This window comes from Phyllostomus discolor, chromosome 11, assembly GCF_004126475.2.
Source record: "Phyllostomus discolor isolate MPI-MPIP mPhyDis1 chromosome 11, mPhyDis1.pri.v3, whole genome shotgun sequence".
Taxonomy (NCBI): Eukaryota; Metazoa; Chordata; class Mammalia; order Chiroptera; family Phyllostomidae; genus Phyllostomus; species Phyllostomus discolor.
Genome location: NC_040913.2, coordinates 68012809 through 68029567, shown reverse-complemented (window position 1 = coordinate 68029567; position 16759 = coordinate 68012809). Strand labels below are relative to the sequence as shown.

The following is a 16759-nucleotide window of genomic DNA, read 5'->3' as shown; positions in this document are numbered from 1 at the left end:
GATAGGTAGGCTCCTCGGCAGCTTACTCTGCCTCTTAGAACTGCGCTGTAAGTAATAATGGAAACATTGATGTAAAGTAGAGGAATCAGTACCTAACTAAATGGATTGTGTGGCTCAGATAGAGTGGACGTTTACAAATCTAGCCCAGTGCCTTCCCTGTACCTTCCATTTCTTTATCTTAATTTATTTTGCATCTCTGTAAATATTTTAGGCTTTTTCTCTCATCTGGGAAATCGTCATCTCCTTACTGTGTTCCTTGTTCTGATTTCTCTTGTTCTCACTTTAACCTCTACCTCCTATGTCCCACTCTAAATGAATGCTCAGTGGGTTACAAAGTTTGTAAATATTTTTTTAAAGAGGACGAAAAAAGAGCTAGAGACTATTTCTGGCAATATGATGGCGTAGGAATTTTGAAACTCTTTCATTATAAACCATCTGAAAGTGATAAGATGTTTTCAAATCTAGGGAGGTAAGCTAACCTGGTACTGCTAAAAACCCTCAGGGCACCTCTGGACCTGGGTGCCCAGAGAGCGGCACTGGAGACGGAATTGCCCAGCTTTGGGCACAGAAGGAGAGAAAGATGGAGAATCCGAGGGAGCACGATGTGGACTGAGAGGTCAGAGTATCAGAGGTCACGGTAGTGGACCCCATGGAGGAGAGACAGTATTCAAGGGTATAATGACTGCAAGTCTGTGGAAATGGTAGAGGAAGTCTAAAGAACACCAAGTTGGATCAAGTTAAACCTATTTCTAAATGTCATGTCTAAGTTTCTAGAAACTTAGATTCAAGATAGACACCCTAAAAAGGATGGGAGCCGCCGAAAGATACGAAGTAATGCCTTCATAAGAAAAGACTTATCATCCTAGGATTTTTAATGAAATAATGACATTTTTATATAAACAAAAGTAGAAAAAGATTTATCACCTAAAGACTCTCAAAATGGGGATACCTGTAAAAGGTAAACAATAAAAAATTTTAAAAAATTTAAAGAAGCTTGCTAAGTATAGATTTCAAGAAGTAGTTGGAAAAAATCAGCCTGAGGTCCCGAAGGCGGTAACGAATAAAGGCAGTGATAAACATAGAGTACATCTAAAGGGAATGACAGTTGACAGAAAAATAATGATGTCTATTTTAGCAGTATTAAAAATACTAACGCTTTTTCACAATAGGCAACCAGATTTGTTAAAACACATCCACTTACCAACTTTCCTTCCACTTTGTAAGGAAAGCCTTTGAATAGGATGCATTGGGATTCCAGTCAATAATCTCCCTCCTTCCTCCCATCCTGTTCATTATGTAACTACATTACAACCCTTCCCTTAGTTGTATATACTTCATATGTGCTGTGAGTCAGTTTTAACTACTCTGTAGTCACCATTACGAGGAACAGTGCCCCTCCTTCATTGGTGGCTAGCCCATGCGTTTCACACGAGGAGCCTCACCAAGGGCGCAAAAGCCATAAGAGCAGTGTGTGTGTGTGTGTGTGTGTGTGTGCGCGCGTGTGTGTGTGGCATTTAAAATCCAGGCAGCGGAGCCTGCCTGTAGGGACCCTTCCCAGCCTGCTCGAGTGCACTTGGTCCCTTTCTTCCCTGAATTCCACTTGTTGGCACCCACACCATCTTATCTGCAAAGTGGAGGTGATAATAGTACCTTATTTTTAAAGTTATGGTGTGGGTCAAATGGGTTAATACATGTAAAATCACTTAGGACAGTGCTTTTATAGCATACTGGCTGTACACTCTTGAGCACTTGCTTCTGATTTATCTTGTTAGGAGACTTGGTTGCTTCATTTAGGTTTAAACAACTGAATTATTAATTGACCAAAAACAAGACTAAGTTTTATACTCCTGTGGGAGATGGAAAAGTAGAGAATGCAACACAGGGGAAAAGCTCACTGCGTTATCATTAGTGACCCTTGGGTGATTTAAGATCACATTTCAGTTGGAGAGGCCTTCAGGATTTGTTTCTAATAAGTTTAGTGTGGTCATGAAAAAGTGCTGTTAAAAATTTTTGTGAATGTGTACATGGATTCATAAAGAGGAGATTTCTATTTGAAAGGTAGAAAAATAGATTTGTAGATCTTGCAACTGAAGGGATCTCAGAACACTGATAAACTAGTTTTAGGACTATGGGGAAAATCTTTAAAATTTAGTTACCTGTATTTCCCCTATAGAAAACAAAAGAGTTTTCTCCTCAATTTCTTTCCAGCATTAACCAGTGCTTTGTCTTATGTTACGTGGATTATCCACATTTTAAAGTGAAGCAGCTAAAGTCCCAAGAGTTTGAGGGACTGGTCAGCAGTTACCCAGCTAGGGGTCAGTGCATGAGAGGACAGGTTTAAGGCCAGGTCCAGATGCCAGCTGGTCTGCCCTTGAGCCAGGCACCTCCACCACCCCATGGTCTGGCTCTGCAACAGCGCCTGCCACCTGCGGTCACTTCCATGTGCACTGTTCTTACGTGAACCATGTCAGTATTGGATGTCTATCAGAAATAGTCAGTATGTGTTTTATATATATATATCATATATATGTGATCTATGATTCTATGTATAGTGGTCCCTTTTTTCTTTATAAAGGTTATGGCATACTCTTCTGACCATTTATTTTTGAATACACACTTTTAAAATTTACATAGTGGAAACAGATGGGACAATTTTTTTCAAATTTCCCCCAGAAACCTGCAGAGCGGATGTTTTGAGTCCTCTTGTGCCAGGTGGACAGCTCAGCATGGTGTTGGCAGGAGCACCCGGGTTCTGTGGGTGGGTACACACCCAGTTTCCAAGCCTGAGAATTCTTGAGTCTTCAGTAAAAGGAGATTTAAAGGATTTAAATCTTAAGAATAATGTACTTCCTAATCTAATCAGGTGTCCAACTCAAAGACAGTCTAAAGGCAGCCCCAGAGTTGACAAAGGAACAAGTGTAACTAGCCCTCCCTACCTATTGCAATAGATATGTTTAGAAAAATGCCAATCATTTTTCTAAAATAGCATTTTCCAGTTACAGAGTTCATTTTATTAAGATTAAGAATAAATAGTTAAACTATTTCGCTAATCTGTGTTTTTGCTTTAGGACAATCTGTAAAAGTTTATATAAGTCAATAGAGATATTCTATACACTTTTTGGTCCAGCAAAACAGGAAGAAAAGGGGTGTAAGGGTTTCTGAAAGAAAATTCCTTTAAAGAAAGTCTGAGTCTGAGAGGGTGGCGAGTATCTGCCTTGCACTGTGCCGGGTTCTGTGAACTCTAAAGATGAAGGGATCTGCCTGCTCTCAGGTCATCACAATCTCCTGAAAGAGAAATTTAGACAAAAGATTATGTTCCAGTGCAGCAGGTTCTGCAGCAGAAGTATCACAGGTGGTCCCATAAGTAATAATAATCGAAGTTATCATCTGGTGGGGGGGTGGCAGAAATGTCGAGAGGAGTCCTTTTATGTTCTGAGACTTTTTTTATGACTCCTAGAAATTGTGGCAAAGCCATGAAGGTGTTGGTACGTGAGTGTTTTAAACATTCTCTTAGATGACCGTGTGTTCCCACTATGCCTCCTCCTCTGCTGTCCCAGTTCGAGCCCTCCGTCCCAGAGGGCAGACCTCAGAGCCCCGCTGGCTGGGTTCAGGGTCCTCCTCCCTCTTCTGGCTGTGGGACCATGAGAGATTACTTCTCTGTGCTTCCGTTTTGTAAAAAGCAGGAGGAATAGTACCTGGCTTTCAGGATTATTGTGATGATTAAATGAGCTAATTCATGGAAAACATTTTTAGAACACTGCCTATTACACAGTAAAACTTGAGAAAATCTTAGTTCCCATTATTAGTTCTGGTAGCTGATAAACCAGGAACACTGAAGCAAAATCACGTGTTGATCGTGTAGGTTCTCCTTCTGAAATGCTCATTTCTGTCTAATAAAATTCTTGTTTTTTTCTCCTTTCTAGCTCCAAGAGGAAAGCGAGGATGGAAAACCTTTTATGCTGTACTAAAGGGAACAGTTCTTTACTTGCAAAAGGTAAAAATACATTAATGTATTTATTTATTTATCAAAACTATGCAATGATAGATGAGTTACCCCAAAAACATTCAGTTTGTACAAACACCCAGAAGACCATTTAATTGATGTCTGAACTCCTTTTACATTCAATGAGAAATTGTGGATATGTGTTAATTAATTAAACTTTCTAAGGTCTCTGTGCAGGTACAGACCTGTGGCAGCACTTACTCCAGTGGATATTTATACTGTAAATTAGCTATCTTTTATTTATTGTTATTTAACAATATGTATTTAGTTATTTACCTTCACTTAGAACCTACCTAAATCTAGAAACACGGCATGCCAAAACTTATGAAATATAGCAAAAGCAGTCCTAGGAGGGGAGTTTACAGAGAAAAACACATACATTTAAAAAAGTAAATATCAAATAAACAGCCTAAGTTTACACCTCAAGTAGCTAGAAAGGGAATGAAGCCCTAAGTTAGTAGAAGGAAGGAAACATTAAAGTTAGAGCAGAAATAAATGAAGTAGAGACCAGAAAAACAACAGGAAAAAAATCAGTGAAACTAAGAATTGATTTTTTGAAAAGATCAATTAAATTGACAAAACTTTAGCTAGACTACTAAGAAAAAAAAAAGAAGATTCAAAATCAGAAATGAAAGAAGGGATGGTACAGCTGATAGCACAGAAATTAAAAAAAAACAGTTACACTGACAACCCAGAAGAAATGGATAAATTCCTAAAGCATACAATCTGGCAAGACCGAATCATGAATAAATAAAAATCAGGACAGACCTATATCTAGTAAGGAGATAGAGTCAGTAATCACCAGTTCACCAGTAAAGTCTACCAAACTTATATAGAAGAATTAATGCTTCTCAAATTCTTCTGAAAAATTGAAGGGGGTCAGGGAGCACTTCCAAACTCAACTTATGAGGCCAGCATTACCCTGATACCAAAACCAGAAAAAAATACTACAAGAAAAGTACAGGCCAACATCCCTGACAAATATAGATGCAAAAATCCTCAACAAAATACCAGCAAACCACATTCAACATCGTATTAAAAGGAGCACACACACACCATGACCAAGTGTGATTTATTTCTGGGATGCAAGGATGGTTCAACACAGGAAATCAGTTAATATGATAAACCACGCTAACACAACAAAAGTTGTAAATCGCATTATTGTCTCCATAGATGCAGAAAAACATTTAGTGAAAATTCAACACCTTTCATGATTAAAAAAGCACAAGTTAGGAATAAATGGAATTCACCTTATATAGAGAGGCCATATATGAGAAACCCACAGCTACCAGAAGATACTCGTGTTTTGATTGGAGAGTTTATTCTATTTATACTTAATTATTGATAGAGAAGGACTTAACTGTTAGCATTTTATAAGTTTTCTCTTTTATAGCTTTTTAACCCTCTTTTTCTCTGTTGCTGTCTTCCTTTGTGTTTTGTTGATATTTTGTAGAAACATGTTTTGATTACTTTCTCACTTTCTTTTGTATATTTTCTTTGTGGTTACCATGAGGCTTTCATGAAATGTATTACAGTTCTTTTTTTTTAATTTTATTTTAATCATTGTTCAAGTACAGTTTTCTCCCTTTTACTCCTATTCCATGTATTACAGTTCTAATAGTCTATTTCAAGCTGATAACTTAAATTCAATGACATACAGAAACTCTTCACTTTTACTTCTTTTTATATACCCATGAACAGATTTTGGGGTTTATAGTTGTTTCTTGGTACTTTTCTTTTTTAACATTTATACAGTGGTGAAAAGTGATTGGTACAGTATTTCATTATTCTGTGTGTGTTCCTGATTTACTTTTACCAGTGAGATTTATGCTTCACATACGTTCGTGTTGCTGTTCCATTCCCTTTCATTCCGTCTTTTTCTTCTTATTACAGTTACTGTGAGGCAGGTCCAGCAGTGAGGGTCCGTCAGTTATTGCTTATCTGGGAAAGTCTTTCTCTCTCTTTTGTTTTTAAAAAACTAATTTGTTGGGTATTCTGTTCTTGGCTTGCAGGGACTGGGGGTTTCCAGCATTTTAAATATGTCATTCTGCTGTCTCCTGACCTGCAAGATTTCTACTGAGAAACCCTATGGTAGTCTTAAAAGTTTTCCTTGTATATGACAAGTCACTCCTCTCTTGCTGTTTTCAAACTTCTCTCTTCATCGTTGATTTCTGAGATGGATTATAACGTGTCTTGATCTGGCTGCCCGTTTCCTCCCCCAGATTTGGGGAGTTTTTGGTTCTGCAGCAGCAAGCCACCCGGCCCTCCCTTGTTCTTAGTTGCAGCCGGGGTCCAGAGTCTCCCAGATCCCCACCAGTGTCCCGAGTCAGGGGGCACAACACCCTTTCCCGTGGGTGGCCCTCTGACGAGCCCGAGTGCCCAACACAGGCTCTGTTCCCCTTTCCCTTCCCAAGAGAGAAGCCTGGTTTAGGTTAGGCACCTTGCTCCCAGCCTTCGTTCCTCACCCATTTCAGCGCAGCTGTTCTTGGGTTTTTGCTCACCTGATGTACTGCAACTTCTTAACTGCGTTGTGTCATTCTCATAAAGGTATTTTGACCCATATCTCATTGTTAGATTGGTGTTTCTGTGGAGGGACATGAACTGAGAGCTCCTGTTCCGCCATCTTGCTCATGTCCTTCCAGGAAAAGAGTTTAGCATCTACTTGGACTGCAGTCTGGGCATCCTTTTCTTTTTACTCCTTATTATCACAAATATCTTTAAAGTAAAAGATGTGTAGAAGCATGTGTTTTGGTTGATCCGGTATCTGGTGACTATGAAATAGTAAGTCATGGTTTTATTTTTCCCTTTTCTTAATAGAGTTTACAGAAGCATTTGTTTTAATTGCTTGTAATGGTTTCCATTGAACAGACTGACCAAATTTAATCTTTTCCCATTTTTAGACATCTCCACTTTCAGTTTTGCCTAGTTACAGATAACGGTGTGCACATTCGAGCACGTGTCTGTGTACTTCCTGAAGGCAGAGCGCTGCGGGCCGCAGGTGGCGGGGACGGGGCAGGCGCTGGCTCACGTCACAGGCACCTCGGGCATGCTTCCAGTTGGGTCCAGAGCACTGCAGTCAGGCAAATCACGAAGTGTTTTGGTTTCCCAATGCATATAAAAGTTATGTTTACACTATATTATGGTCTGTTAAGTGTAAAGTGGCATTATGTAAGAAAACAATGTATATACCTTAATTAAAAAATACTTTATTGCAAAAAAATGCTAGCCATCATCTGAGCCTTCAGCGAGTTGTAATGTTTTTGCTGGTGGTGGGCAAGATCCTTTACTTATTACTGTAACAATAATTATTATTCATTATAATTAGTAATTATTAATAATTAATAACTACTTATTACTGTAATAAGTAATATAATAATAATAATGAAAAAGTTCAAAATGTTACAAGAATTATCAAAATGTGACACAGAGACATGAAGTGAGCAGATTCTGTGGAGAAATGGCACCAACAGACTTGCTCTGTCCAGGGTTGCCACAGACTTTCAAGTTGTGAAAACACACTGTCTGGGAAGCACAGGAAGGCAAAGCCTGTATTGACACGTACTTACAGATTCCCCCGAGAAAGGCCGAACAAGGTCTTTTAGTCCTAAGAGCAGTTTATGACAACGTCTGTCTTACCACAACCAAGAAAAATGCCTCATTCAGTTGTGAGCATTTTGTTCTCGGTGCCCAAACCCATGCTCTAACACACTTTACACACCTCTTCCCACACTTGCACGTCTGTGGGAGCCCTGCCCCGAGGGGTGGCACCTGCAGCACTGAGTCAGCTGGCCCGAGCTCTTCAGAGAACAACCTGCTTTGCAATGGAGGTACAGCTATTGGAGGAAAATACATTTGATTCATTTAAAAAATATTAATGCCATATATAATAAAATCGAAAGAATTACTTAAAAAAAAAACAACCTTGCTTAGGAATCCACCCAGGTCGATATTTTAAAGGACCTTGAATGCACTACATTACATCTTGTCTCAACACTTTGCATGCTGCCAGAATGGCTTTGTAAGGAGCACTTCTGTAATCCCCTTTTGTTCTGTTTCTCTACCGGAACTTGAGTCAGATGTCTAGACTGGGAAGGACCGTACTTAACGCAAACCCCCTTTTGTAAAAATTTCTTTTAAAATACATTAGGTAAGGGACATTAGAGCATGGGATGATTCCTTGGACCAGGGCTCTTTTTGTGGGTAAATAACCTTTGCAGGGAAGGGTGTGGAGTTAGTTGAAACCCAAAGATTAACAGCAGCAGCAACGAACGACTTGTGGCATCCTGCTCCAGTGCGCACATTACTTGGAGGGACAGAACAGTGGGAAAACTGGAGACGGTTGTTGATGTTAGGAGATACCCCTGCTTTTAGATGATGGCCAGATAGCTGGTGTTGCCTCTGTTTCCCTGTGGAACCAGCACTGCTCTGGCCTCCAAAGCAGTGTGCGTGTACAAGCCGAGTCCGCATTAGTCCTTTCAGCTTGCTTTGTCTCCACAGGGAATAGCCTTTGAAATTAAACTTCACATATCACAGCTGTCTCCCCAGCATAAATCCTGTTCTTTTGGCTTACATTTTCATTTTCTCTAAAATCTCTATATGGGGCATGGCTGTCTTTGGCAAAACCATTCCATTGAATACCTAGTGGCAGGATTTCCACCCACTCCATCCCAGGGTGAGCCTGGGAAGAGAGAAGAATACTCTCAAATTGAACATTTGACAGAAGTGATGCAAACGGAGATACTGTTTCCAGCTCACCAGCTTTTCCCTATCCCCTTGCACTCTCTCTCAGGTAAGAGAATTGAATTGAGGTGGATTCATCCAGATATAGAAGAGAAAGAACTAAATATGGACAAGAGAATTGAACTTTGAAGACTTAACCTCAGTTTGGATTAGAGCTTCAAACTTAGACCGCATGCCCATATTTATGGCACCTCTGAAGTGGGACAAATGCAGAGTTCGGAAAGTTGGGTGAAATTCCTTATACACAGTGAAACATAGGACACAGTGGAAGTGGTACTCTTGTGTAGGAGAGTGCAGGGTGGAGCTGTGAGCACCCTGTCCGGTTGCTGTTTCATCTGAATCAGTTAGAGTGTACGCATTGCTGAGAAATACCTACTCAGGGTGAGAGTAAGTCTGGAAAAGGGCAGCCGTGTTTTGTGCCCAGTCTCTCTTGTTATGGCCCTTAAAGCCTCTAAAAGAAAAGAAAAAGGAGGGGTTGAAAAAATGCATCCAGTGCTTGAAATGTCATCATCATAATCAAGCAATATCTATTCCCACAACTTCACGGGAATCCTAGAGACTAGCTCATCAGTCATTGAAAGCTTAATCATAGCAGGCCAGGTTCTCATAAGGATATATCTGCTCTGGGTTTTTAATTAGGCTCTTCCTGATTTGTAAAATTTAAAAAGCATAAAGGCAGATAGGCAGTACAGCTGTGAAGATGGATACATCAGAGAATGCCAAGCCTTTACAAAGTTAACAGGGTGCTGTCTGCTGCTACCCAGCCCATGCTTCAGGGGGGTCTTGGCGACACTGGGCCGCTGCCCAGAAACAGCGGTCATGGGCATTTAGACTTCTTCTTCTTTGCAGTGCCTCTCAGTTCCAGCGTGTGCAGGGGGCTCGGTGCTCATGCGGGTTGTGTCCCACAGAGGGCTTCCCACGCCCCATTGCAGGCTAACCCTTGGCCTTGCTCGAGTTCCAGCCTGTGAGCACCACGGCAGATGCTGCAGGCAGGCAAGGTGATAAAAAGCATTTAGCCAGACATGGGAGAAGGAACAGGTTCAAGAGACTGTGGCATGTTCAAAGAATGGCAACATAGCTTTTTACATTTGGATTATAGGATGAATGGGGGAGAGCAAGTGGTAGAAAATGCTGAAAAATTACACTTTAAATAACTAGCATATCATGAAAATGAAAGAGATGGTATCACAGTGCCATAAACTGTCCACTTTACAAAAGAAGCAGTTTTCTTCCCTGAAGGAATTTCCGATTCTTATGCATGTCAGTTGTGCGCTGCTCCCAGTAGATTCAGCATCGCACTCTGTGCCAGGCAGCTGCTCTCACAGAACCTGCTAGATGAGGCGTGTGCCCCCCATCGCCCTTCCCTCCACACCCTTAGAATGCCGCTGTTAACATTCCTGGGACTCAGATGTAGCTGCGAGAAAAAGTAGTCACCTCTCTCTTTTCTTCCCCCCTTTAGCCAGCTCTCTCTTATTAGGGTCAGGGGTAATGAGAAAAGGACCCACTTTTCCTCTAGCTCAGGACTAACTTCATTCAGTTTGGCAAAGACTTTAGTCAGCGTACTATGGCTAGGGGCTGTGCCACATGTGGGGCTACAAAGGTAATGGGATCTAGCACCTGTTCTTAAAGGTCTCGTTAGAACACTCAAGTTCCGCTTGACCATTTCAACCTTTAATGGCTCCCAGATTGACACTTAAAAGTGACCCAAAGCATCCATTTTCTGCTAAACTCGAACAAACTACTCCTCTGATAAAGGCTATAAGAGGAAGCCAATCAGGTATGAATGCATGGGTTAGATCAGAGCTCTGCCAGTGTTTCAGAATGGTTACGCTGGAGATGCTGTGAGCAAGATCTAGTCCCTGAAGGAGCTTATGTGCCATCTGCAGAGATCAACAAATAAAACCCATTTCAGTGCAGTTTGATATGTGCTACAAAGTGGGCAGTGTGCTGTGTAAACACATTTGGGAGGGCACGTAAATGAGCCTTGGAAAAGAAGGGAAGATCATGGAAGAATTCATGAAGAAAATATCTAAACCTACCCTGAAAGGACAAATAGAAGTTCATCACATAGAGGATTCGGGGAGCAGCCCGCGTAGATGCCGAGGTATGGAAACCACAGCCCATTCAGGGAGCTGCCAGTTCAGTGGAGGTGAAGGGCGTCCTAGGCAGATTATGAAGAGCCCAGAAAGCCTGCTTAGAAGCTAAGATACCATCTTGGAGCAGCGTGGAGCTAACAGAGTGTTTTTAATGGTGTGTGACATAATCAGATTTATATTTTGGAAAGATCAGTCTGGTTACAGGATAGAGAATAGGATGGAGGCAAATTCCATCAGAGGCATAGAGACCAGGTTAGCTGGGCTATGGTAGGGGTGGTGAGAAGGGAGGAACAGCCTCACTGGAGAGCTCAGTTTGCAGCATTGAAGTCACGGTGTCTGTGGAGTAATAATAAATGGATCTGTCCAACAAGCAATTATGAATATTCAGATCTGGAGCTGAGGAGGGAGCCTAGAAACACAGATCTGGAGAATCCTCAAAAAATAGTTGGTAATTTCAACCCCGACTGGTATGGCTCAGTTCATTGGGCATCATCCCACAAAGCAAAAGGTCGCCGGTTCAGGTCCTAGTTGGGGCGTGTGCCTGGGTGTCAGGTTCAGTCCCCCATCTGGGTGCAAACTCTCTCACATCAATGTTTCTCTCCCTCTCTTCCTCCCTCCCTCCCCCTCTCTCTAAAAAATAAATCTTTTTAAAAATAGTTGGTAATGTCAGCCATGGACTCTGCTGTGTCTCAGAGTTTGTAGAGTGAGGAGAAGACGGAGGAGAGAAGCAGTAGAACACGCACACTTCGTTTGTGCCAGAAGAGGACTGGATGGTGAAGGAGCCTGAACAGCGAGCAGCCAGAGCCAGGGGGACGACAGAAGGACAGACGAGACTACAGATGTCAAGAGATGGCAGAATGTTGCCATGTTGTGAAAAGCTTAAGATGGGAATTGGAAAATGCCTCTTGATTTCAGCAACAAAGGCAATATTGATAAAGCAGCCATAGTGAAATGCTGGGCGTGGAAGCCAGGGTGGAGTGAAAGTCCAAGACATACAGGCAGAGAATACAGACAACTGCTTTCAAAAGGCTTGGCCTATAGCTCCCACTTGGATCTTCCCTCCATTCCACCTTTTCTGCTTCCCCCCTTTGTGTGACTTTTGCAAATAACAGGTCCCCAGGGTCTGTCTCATTTCTTCTGGATCTCTTTTCTTTCCTGCTTGGTCTCTCTCTAACGTGAAGTGAGCAAGCCTCTTCTTTCTTCCTTTCCCCTGGATAGTTTCTGACATTAGCCAAGCCCTTGCTTTGCTCTGCAGGTTACACTCTTCCCCATGAGCACCTCATTGCTCTTTCTGGCCCCCTGGCTCATGTTACTTAGTCACGTTTGCCCTTGACTTGCAGGCAGACAGTACATCCACAGAGCATCACAATAGTAATGTCGGAACCATTTACAAATGGTCACTTTGGGAACTATGGGGAATAGCATGGTGCCAGCCCGCTAAACAAGCTTCAGTTCACTGTGTCGATGAGGAGACCAGTCTCATGCAGTGAATGTTAGTGGCATGATTTAAACCAAATGTGTTGGTGCAGATTGGCAAAAACATAGGGTGAATGGAATAAAGTTGAGCAAATAACTGATTCCGGTTTTTAGAACTCTCTTAGGTAGAGCACCACAGGGCATTTATCACAGAGTGGTTTTGTCTGTCTGCTAGCCAAGTAAGAATTCACCCTTCTCCTTACCCGGTTTGTGTACCTGCAGTCCCCTGAGCCCAGGCTCATGTATAAGAAATTTCCACTCTACTGATAACTGTTATTTTTTTCTTCTTTGTTCTTTTTCTAAATAATTTTATTTTAATTATTGTTCAAGTACAATTTTCTATCTTTTACTCCCATCCCAGCCCACCCACCCAGCCCTCCCCACCTCCCTCCCATTTCCACCCACCCCTAGTTTTTGTCCATGTGTCCTTTAAATTTGTTCCTGTAAACCCTTCCCCTTTTCCCCTGAAATTCCCTTCCCTCTCCCCTCTGAACACTGTCAGCCTGTTCTCTATTTAAGTGTCTTTGGTTATATTTTGCTTGTTTCTTTGTTTTGTTGATTAGGTTCCTGTTAAAGGTGAGATCATATGGTATTTGTCTTTCACCACTTGGCTTATTTTGCTTAGCATAATGCTTTCCAGTTCCATCCATGCTGTTGCAAAGGGTAGGAGTTCCTTCTTTCTTTCTGCTGCATAGAATTCTATTGTGTAAATGTACCATAGTTTTTTGATCCATTCATTTACTGATGGGCACCTGGGTTGCTTCCAATACTTGGCTATTGTAAATTGTGCTGCAATGAACATTGGGGTGCATAGGTTCTTTTGGATTGGTGTTTCAGGGTTCTTAGGATATAATCCTAGCAGTGCAATTGCTGAGTCAAAAGGCAGATCCGTTTTAATTTTCCTAGGAAATTCCATACTGTTTTCCATAGTGGTTGTACCAGTCTGCAATCCCACCAACAGTGTAGTAGGATCCCTTTTTCTCCACAACCTCTCCAACACTTGTTGTTTGTTGCTTTGTTTATGATGGCCATTCTGACTGGTGTGAGGTGGTATCTCACTGTGGTTTTAATTTGCATCTCTCTGATAGCTAGCGATATTGAGCATCGTTTCATGTGTCTCTGGATCCTCTGTATGTCCTCCTTGGAGAAGTGTCTGTTCAAGTCCTTTGCCCATTTTTTAATTGAGTTGCTTGTCTTCTTAGAGTGGAGTCGTGTAAGTTCTTCATATATTTTGGAGATTAAACCCTTGTCTGAGGTATCATTAGCAAATATGTTTTCCCATATAGTTGGTTCTCTTTTTATTTTAATACTGTTTTCTTTAGCTGTACAGAAGCTTTTTATTTTGATGAGACCCCATTTGTTTATTCTTTCCTTTATGTCCCTTGCTCTGGGGGACATATCAATAAAAATGTTGCTGCATGAAATATCTGAGATTTTTCTGCCTATGTTCTGCTCTAGGACTTTAATAGTGTCATGGCTTATATTTAAATCTTTATCCACTGATAACTGTTATTATTGGAACAGTAAGTGTTTGTGGCAGAGACATCAGATATGATCATTTTAATGTAACATAGTTCCTTTGTGCTTTAAAATTTTGAAATTGTTATGAATTGATAATAAAATGATTAAATTCCTATTGGTGCTGATCCATCATTTTTTATATTGGATATTAGCTTTCTCTCTGTGCACTGAGAGTGAGTCATCTGCTATTCAAATGCTTAGCCAAGTCCCTGCTGTCGCATAGCTTCAGAAATCCTCTGTCAATTTCTGTCCAGGCTTTGTGTCTGACGCTGCTAGTCTCTTCTTTTTTCTTGAAACTATTTTATTGTAAGCTTTATGATGCTATTCTTGTTACAGGTCTGGTAATGACAAAGCTGATTTAATGCTACTTTAAAATAAATTGTCAGGTGATTGATCTAATGGTTAAGAATAATGGGTGTAGGTGGCTGGTTTGTGCATGGGAGTGAATTACTTGATTATTGTATTATTCTCCAGACCCAATTCTTGAGAATCTTCTGATGTCTTTTATATCTAGGATCTAGAAAAACAATTATTCAAACTGGAATATATTGGCCTTTTACCATGTCTTTCAACAATAAGCCATCAGTTTGTTACCTGAAATTTAAGTTACTATCACAGTATTCTGGGACCTCTCTGTCCTTGAGGCCAAATTATCTCTTGATTCCTTGCATTACATGAAAGGAAGATATTTTTTCCCAATTGCCTATAAAAATTTTTTTTCAAAGTACCATTGGGAAGAGATGTTTGGTTTTGTTTTTGCACTGTTTGAAGTGTAGATGACATCAAGAGTGTGAGCTGGGCCAGGGAGAAGGAAGATCCTGAAGATTCAAGGCCCCCAGACTGGACGCTGCTGCCCAGCCTGAGGTCATCATGCCAGATAGCGTGGTGCCAGGAGCCGGCCAATTGCAGCGGGCTGCCCGACAGCAGAAAGCTTTCCTGCGTGCTCAGGGCATTTCGGCTTCCTTTTGTGAAACCACTGGCTCTGTGCCCTTTCTCACTTTGAAAAGGTCGTATGGACCCTCTGTCATTCTCTACAACAATGGAGATGCGTGAAAGAAAAAGTCAACTAGGCTTTGAAGTCATGTTCTCTTAGGAGGAGAATGATCATATCCAAGTTTTTAATAGTCATTAATTAGGTGGATGACCCAGTGCAACAGGAATACGACCATTATATAAAGGATATTTAGACATAATCATAATTATAAGAAACTATAAATTTATAAAAAGACATGATCACTAGAAACATACCTTGTCTCTGGGGTTTAAAACATACAGGCTGCGCTCTGAAGGCTCCTGTTTAAAAACACAATTCCAGTTCTTATGCTTAGCAAACAGAAGCTGGTTTATTCCTAAAGGACCTTTTGTCCCCACATAAGGAGATGATACAGAGCTTCGTGGCTTCCTCCAAGTTACTCAGGTGTGAGGTAGGTCCAGAGATCAAGCCTCTTTTTCTGTTTGCTGCTCGGGTCCTCAGCAGTGCTTCCTCTCCCTCTCTGGCTCCCTTCCTCCCCACCTTCCTTTCAGTGGGTGTTATACCCACACCATCCGTGTGCGAGTTGTAGTGGGCAACATGAATCAGACACTGATTTGGGTTTACAGGGCTCAGAACTGAGTGGTGGGAGGGCGGCTGATGGACAGACACATCCACACGGTAACCGGGAGTCACAAGTGCAGCCTTCCACAGGAGGTTAGAGAATCCTGCAAACAAGAGGAAGGCGTAAAGTAGCCTTTACCAACAAACACTCGGATCCTTGTCTTAATTGGAAATACAGGAGAGCTATGGAAGGGTGCAGAGACGAGGGTTCTGCGTAAACACTTTAAGACTTAACTTTCTTCAGATACCGAGTCAAGGAATTCTCTAATCTTTCTGAAGGGCAGCTGATAGTTATCTGCTCTAACTCTCTTCCAGTTCAGCTGGGTAATTGCCGAAAAGATAAATCATAACTTCCTGACTCACTCACCAGAGTCCTCCTAGAACATCTCCTGTGCCTCACTGGAGTCGGGCCTTACTGAGAAGCAGGCCCAGTCCCTTGGGCGCACTGTGTCTGTGAGGGGGGCTTCCCTCTGCGTGAGTGCGGGGTGCGATACGGAGGGTCTCAGTGCTGACAGTGGTCCCTCTGTAGCTCCACGCTGCCGTAATGTGGAAGAAGGCACCTAATATATGATCATTGAACAAAATAATATAAATATTTTGAATCCTTTGACTTTAACTTGCTTGTTCTCTCAATTGTCCTTAGTACAGTAATATAGGACATACTTCTCTGGCTCTAAAATTGCTTACCTAACATGAGAAAATTAGATGAAATGATCTTTTACGTTCCCTTCAGTTTTAAAATTCTGTAAATAAATGATTTGCAGGTATATATATGATAAGTTAAGTGATGGGCAAAAAACATGCCTTCATTTAATTTGCTATATATATATATACTCTTTGCTTTCAGATTTGTGGAAATAGAGCACTTTCTTTGCTCCCAAGTAAAAGAAAAATAAAGCTGAATTATTGTTAGAAAGATATCTAACCAGAAATACTTTTTAAAAATGTTTAAAAATATCAAAATTATGAAAATACTTTTAATGCCTTTTTAAAATCAGGAATTGATCAACAGTTTAGGATCCAGTTTACTTGAGTTACTGACATTTTTATAAGTAGCCTCATAACTTCAAGCAAGAATGTGTTCTCAATTCTCCTGTCTATTCTCTCAGTGGAAATCAAGACTATTTCAACTTTGTCTTAAATCGTTTTCATTAGGTATAGCAATTTTACCTGTTTAATAAGACTAGAAGTAGATAATACTTAGAAAATTGAAATCACAGCATGTTCTTAATGATGATGATGAATTTCACTGAGATTTGGTTACTTTCTGAATTGGCCGTGGTGTTCACCTGAGAGCACAGATAGATTTTCAGACTGATGACAGTTATT

General features: G+C 41.1%; 1 protein-coding gene across 2 annotated transcripts in view; it reads left to right on the top strand.

Annotated features, from left to right (window-relative positions):
• PSD3 (pleckstrin and Sec7 domain containing 3) overlaps positions 1 to 16759 on the top strand; it is a 536273-nt gene that overhangs the window by 474620 nt on the left and 44894 nt on the right. For both annotated transcript variants that reach the window (XM_036011513.1, XM_028526436.2), the window contains one exon: positions 3924 to 3994. In XM_036011513.1, coding sequence (XP_035867406.1) covers positions 3924 to 3994 — 71 coding nt within the window. The remainder of the gene's footprint in view (positions 1 to 3923; positions 3995 to 16759) is intronic.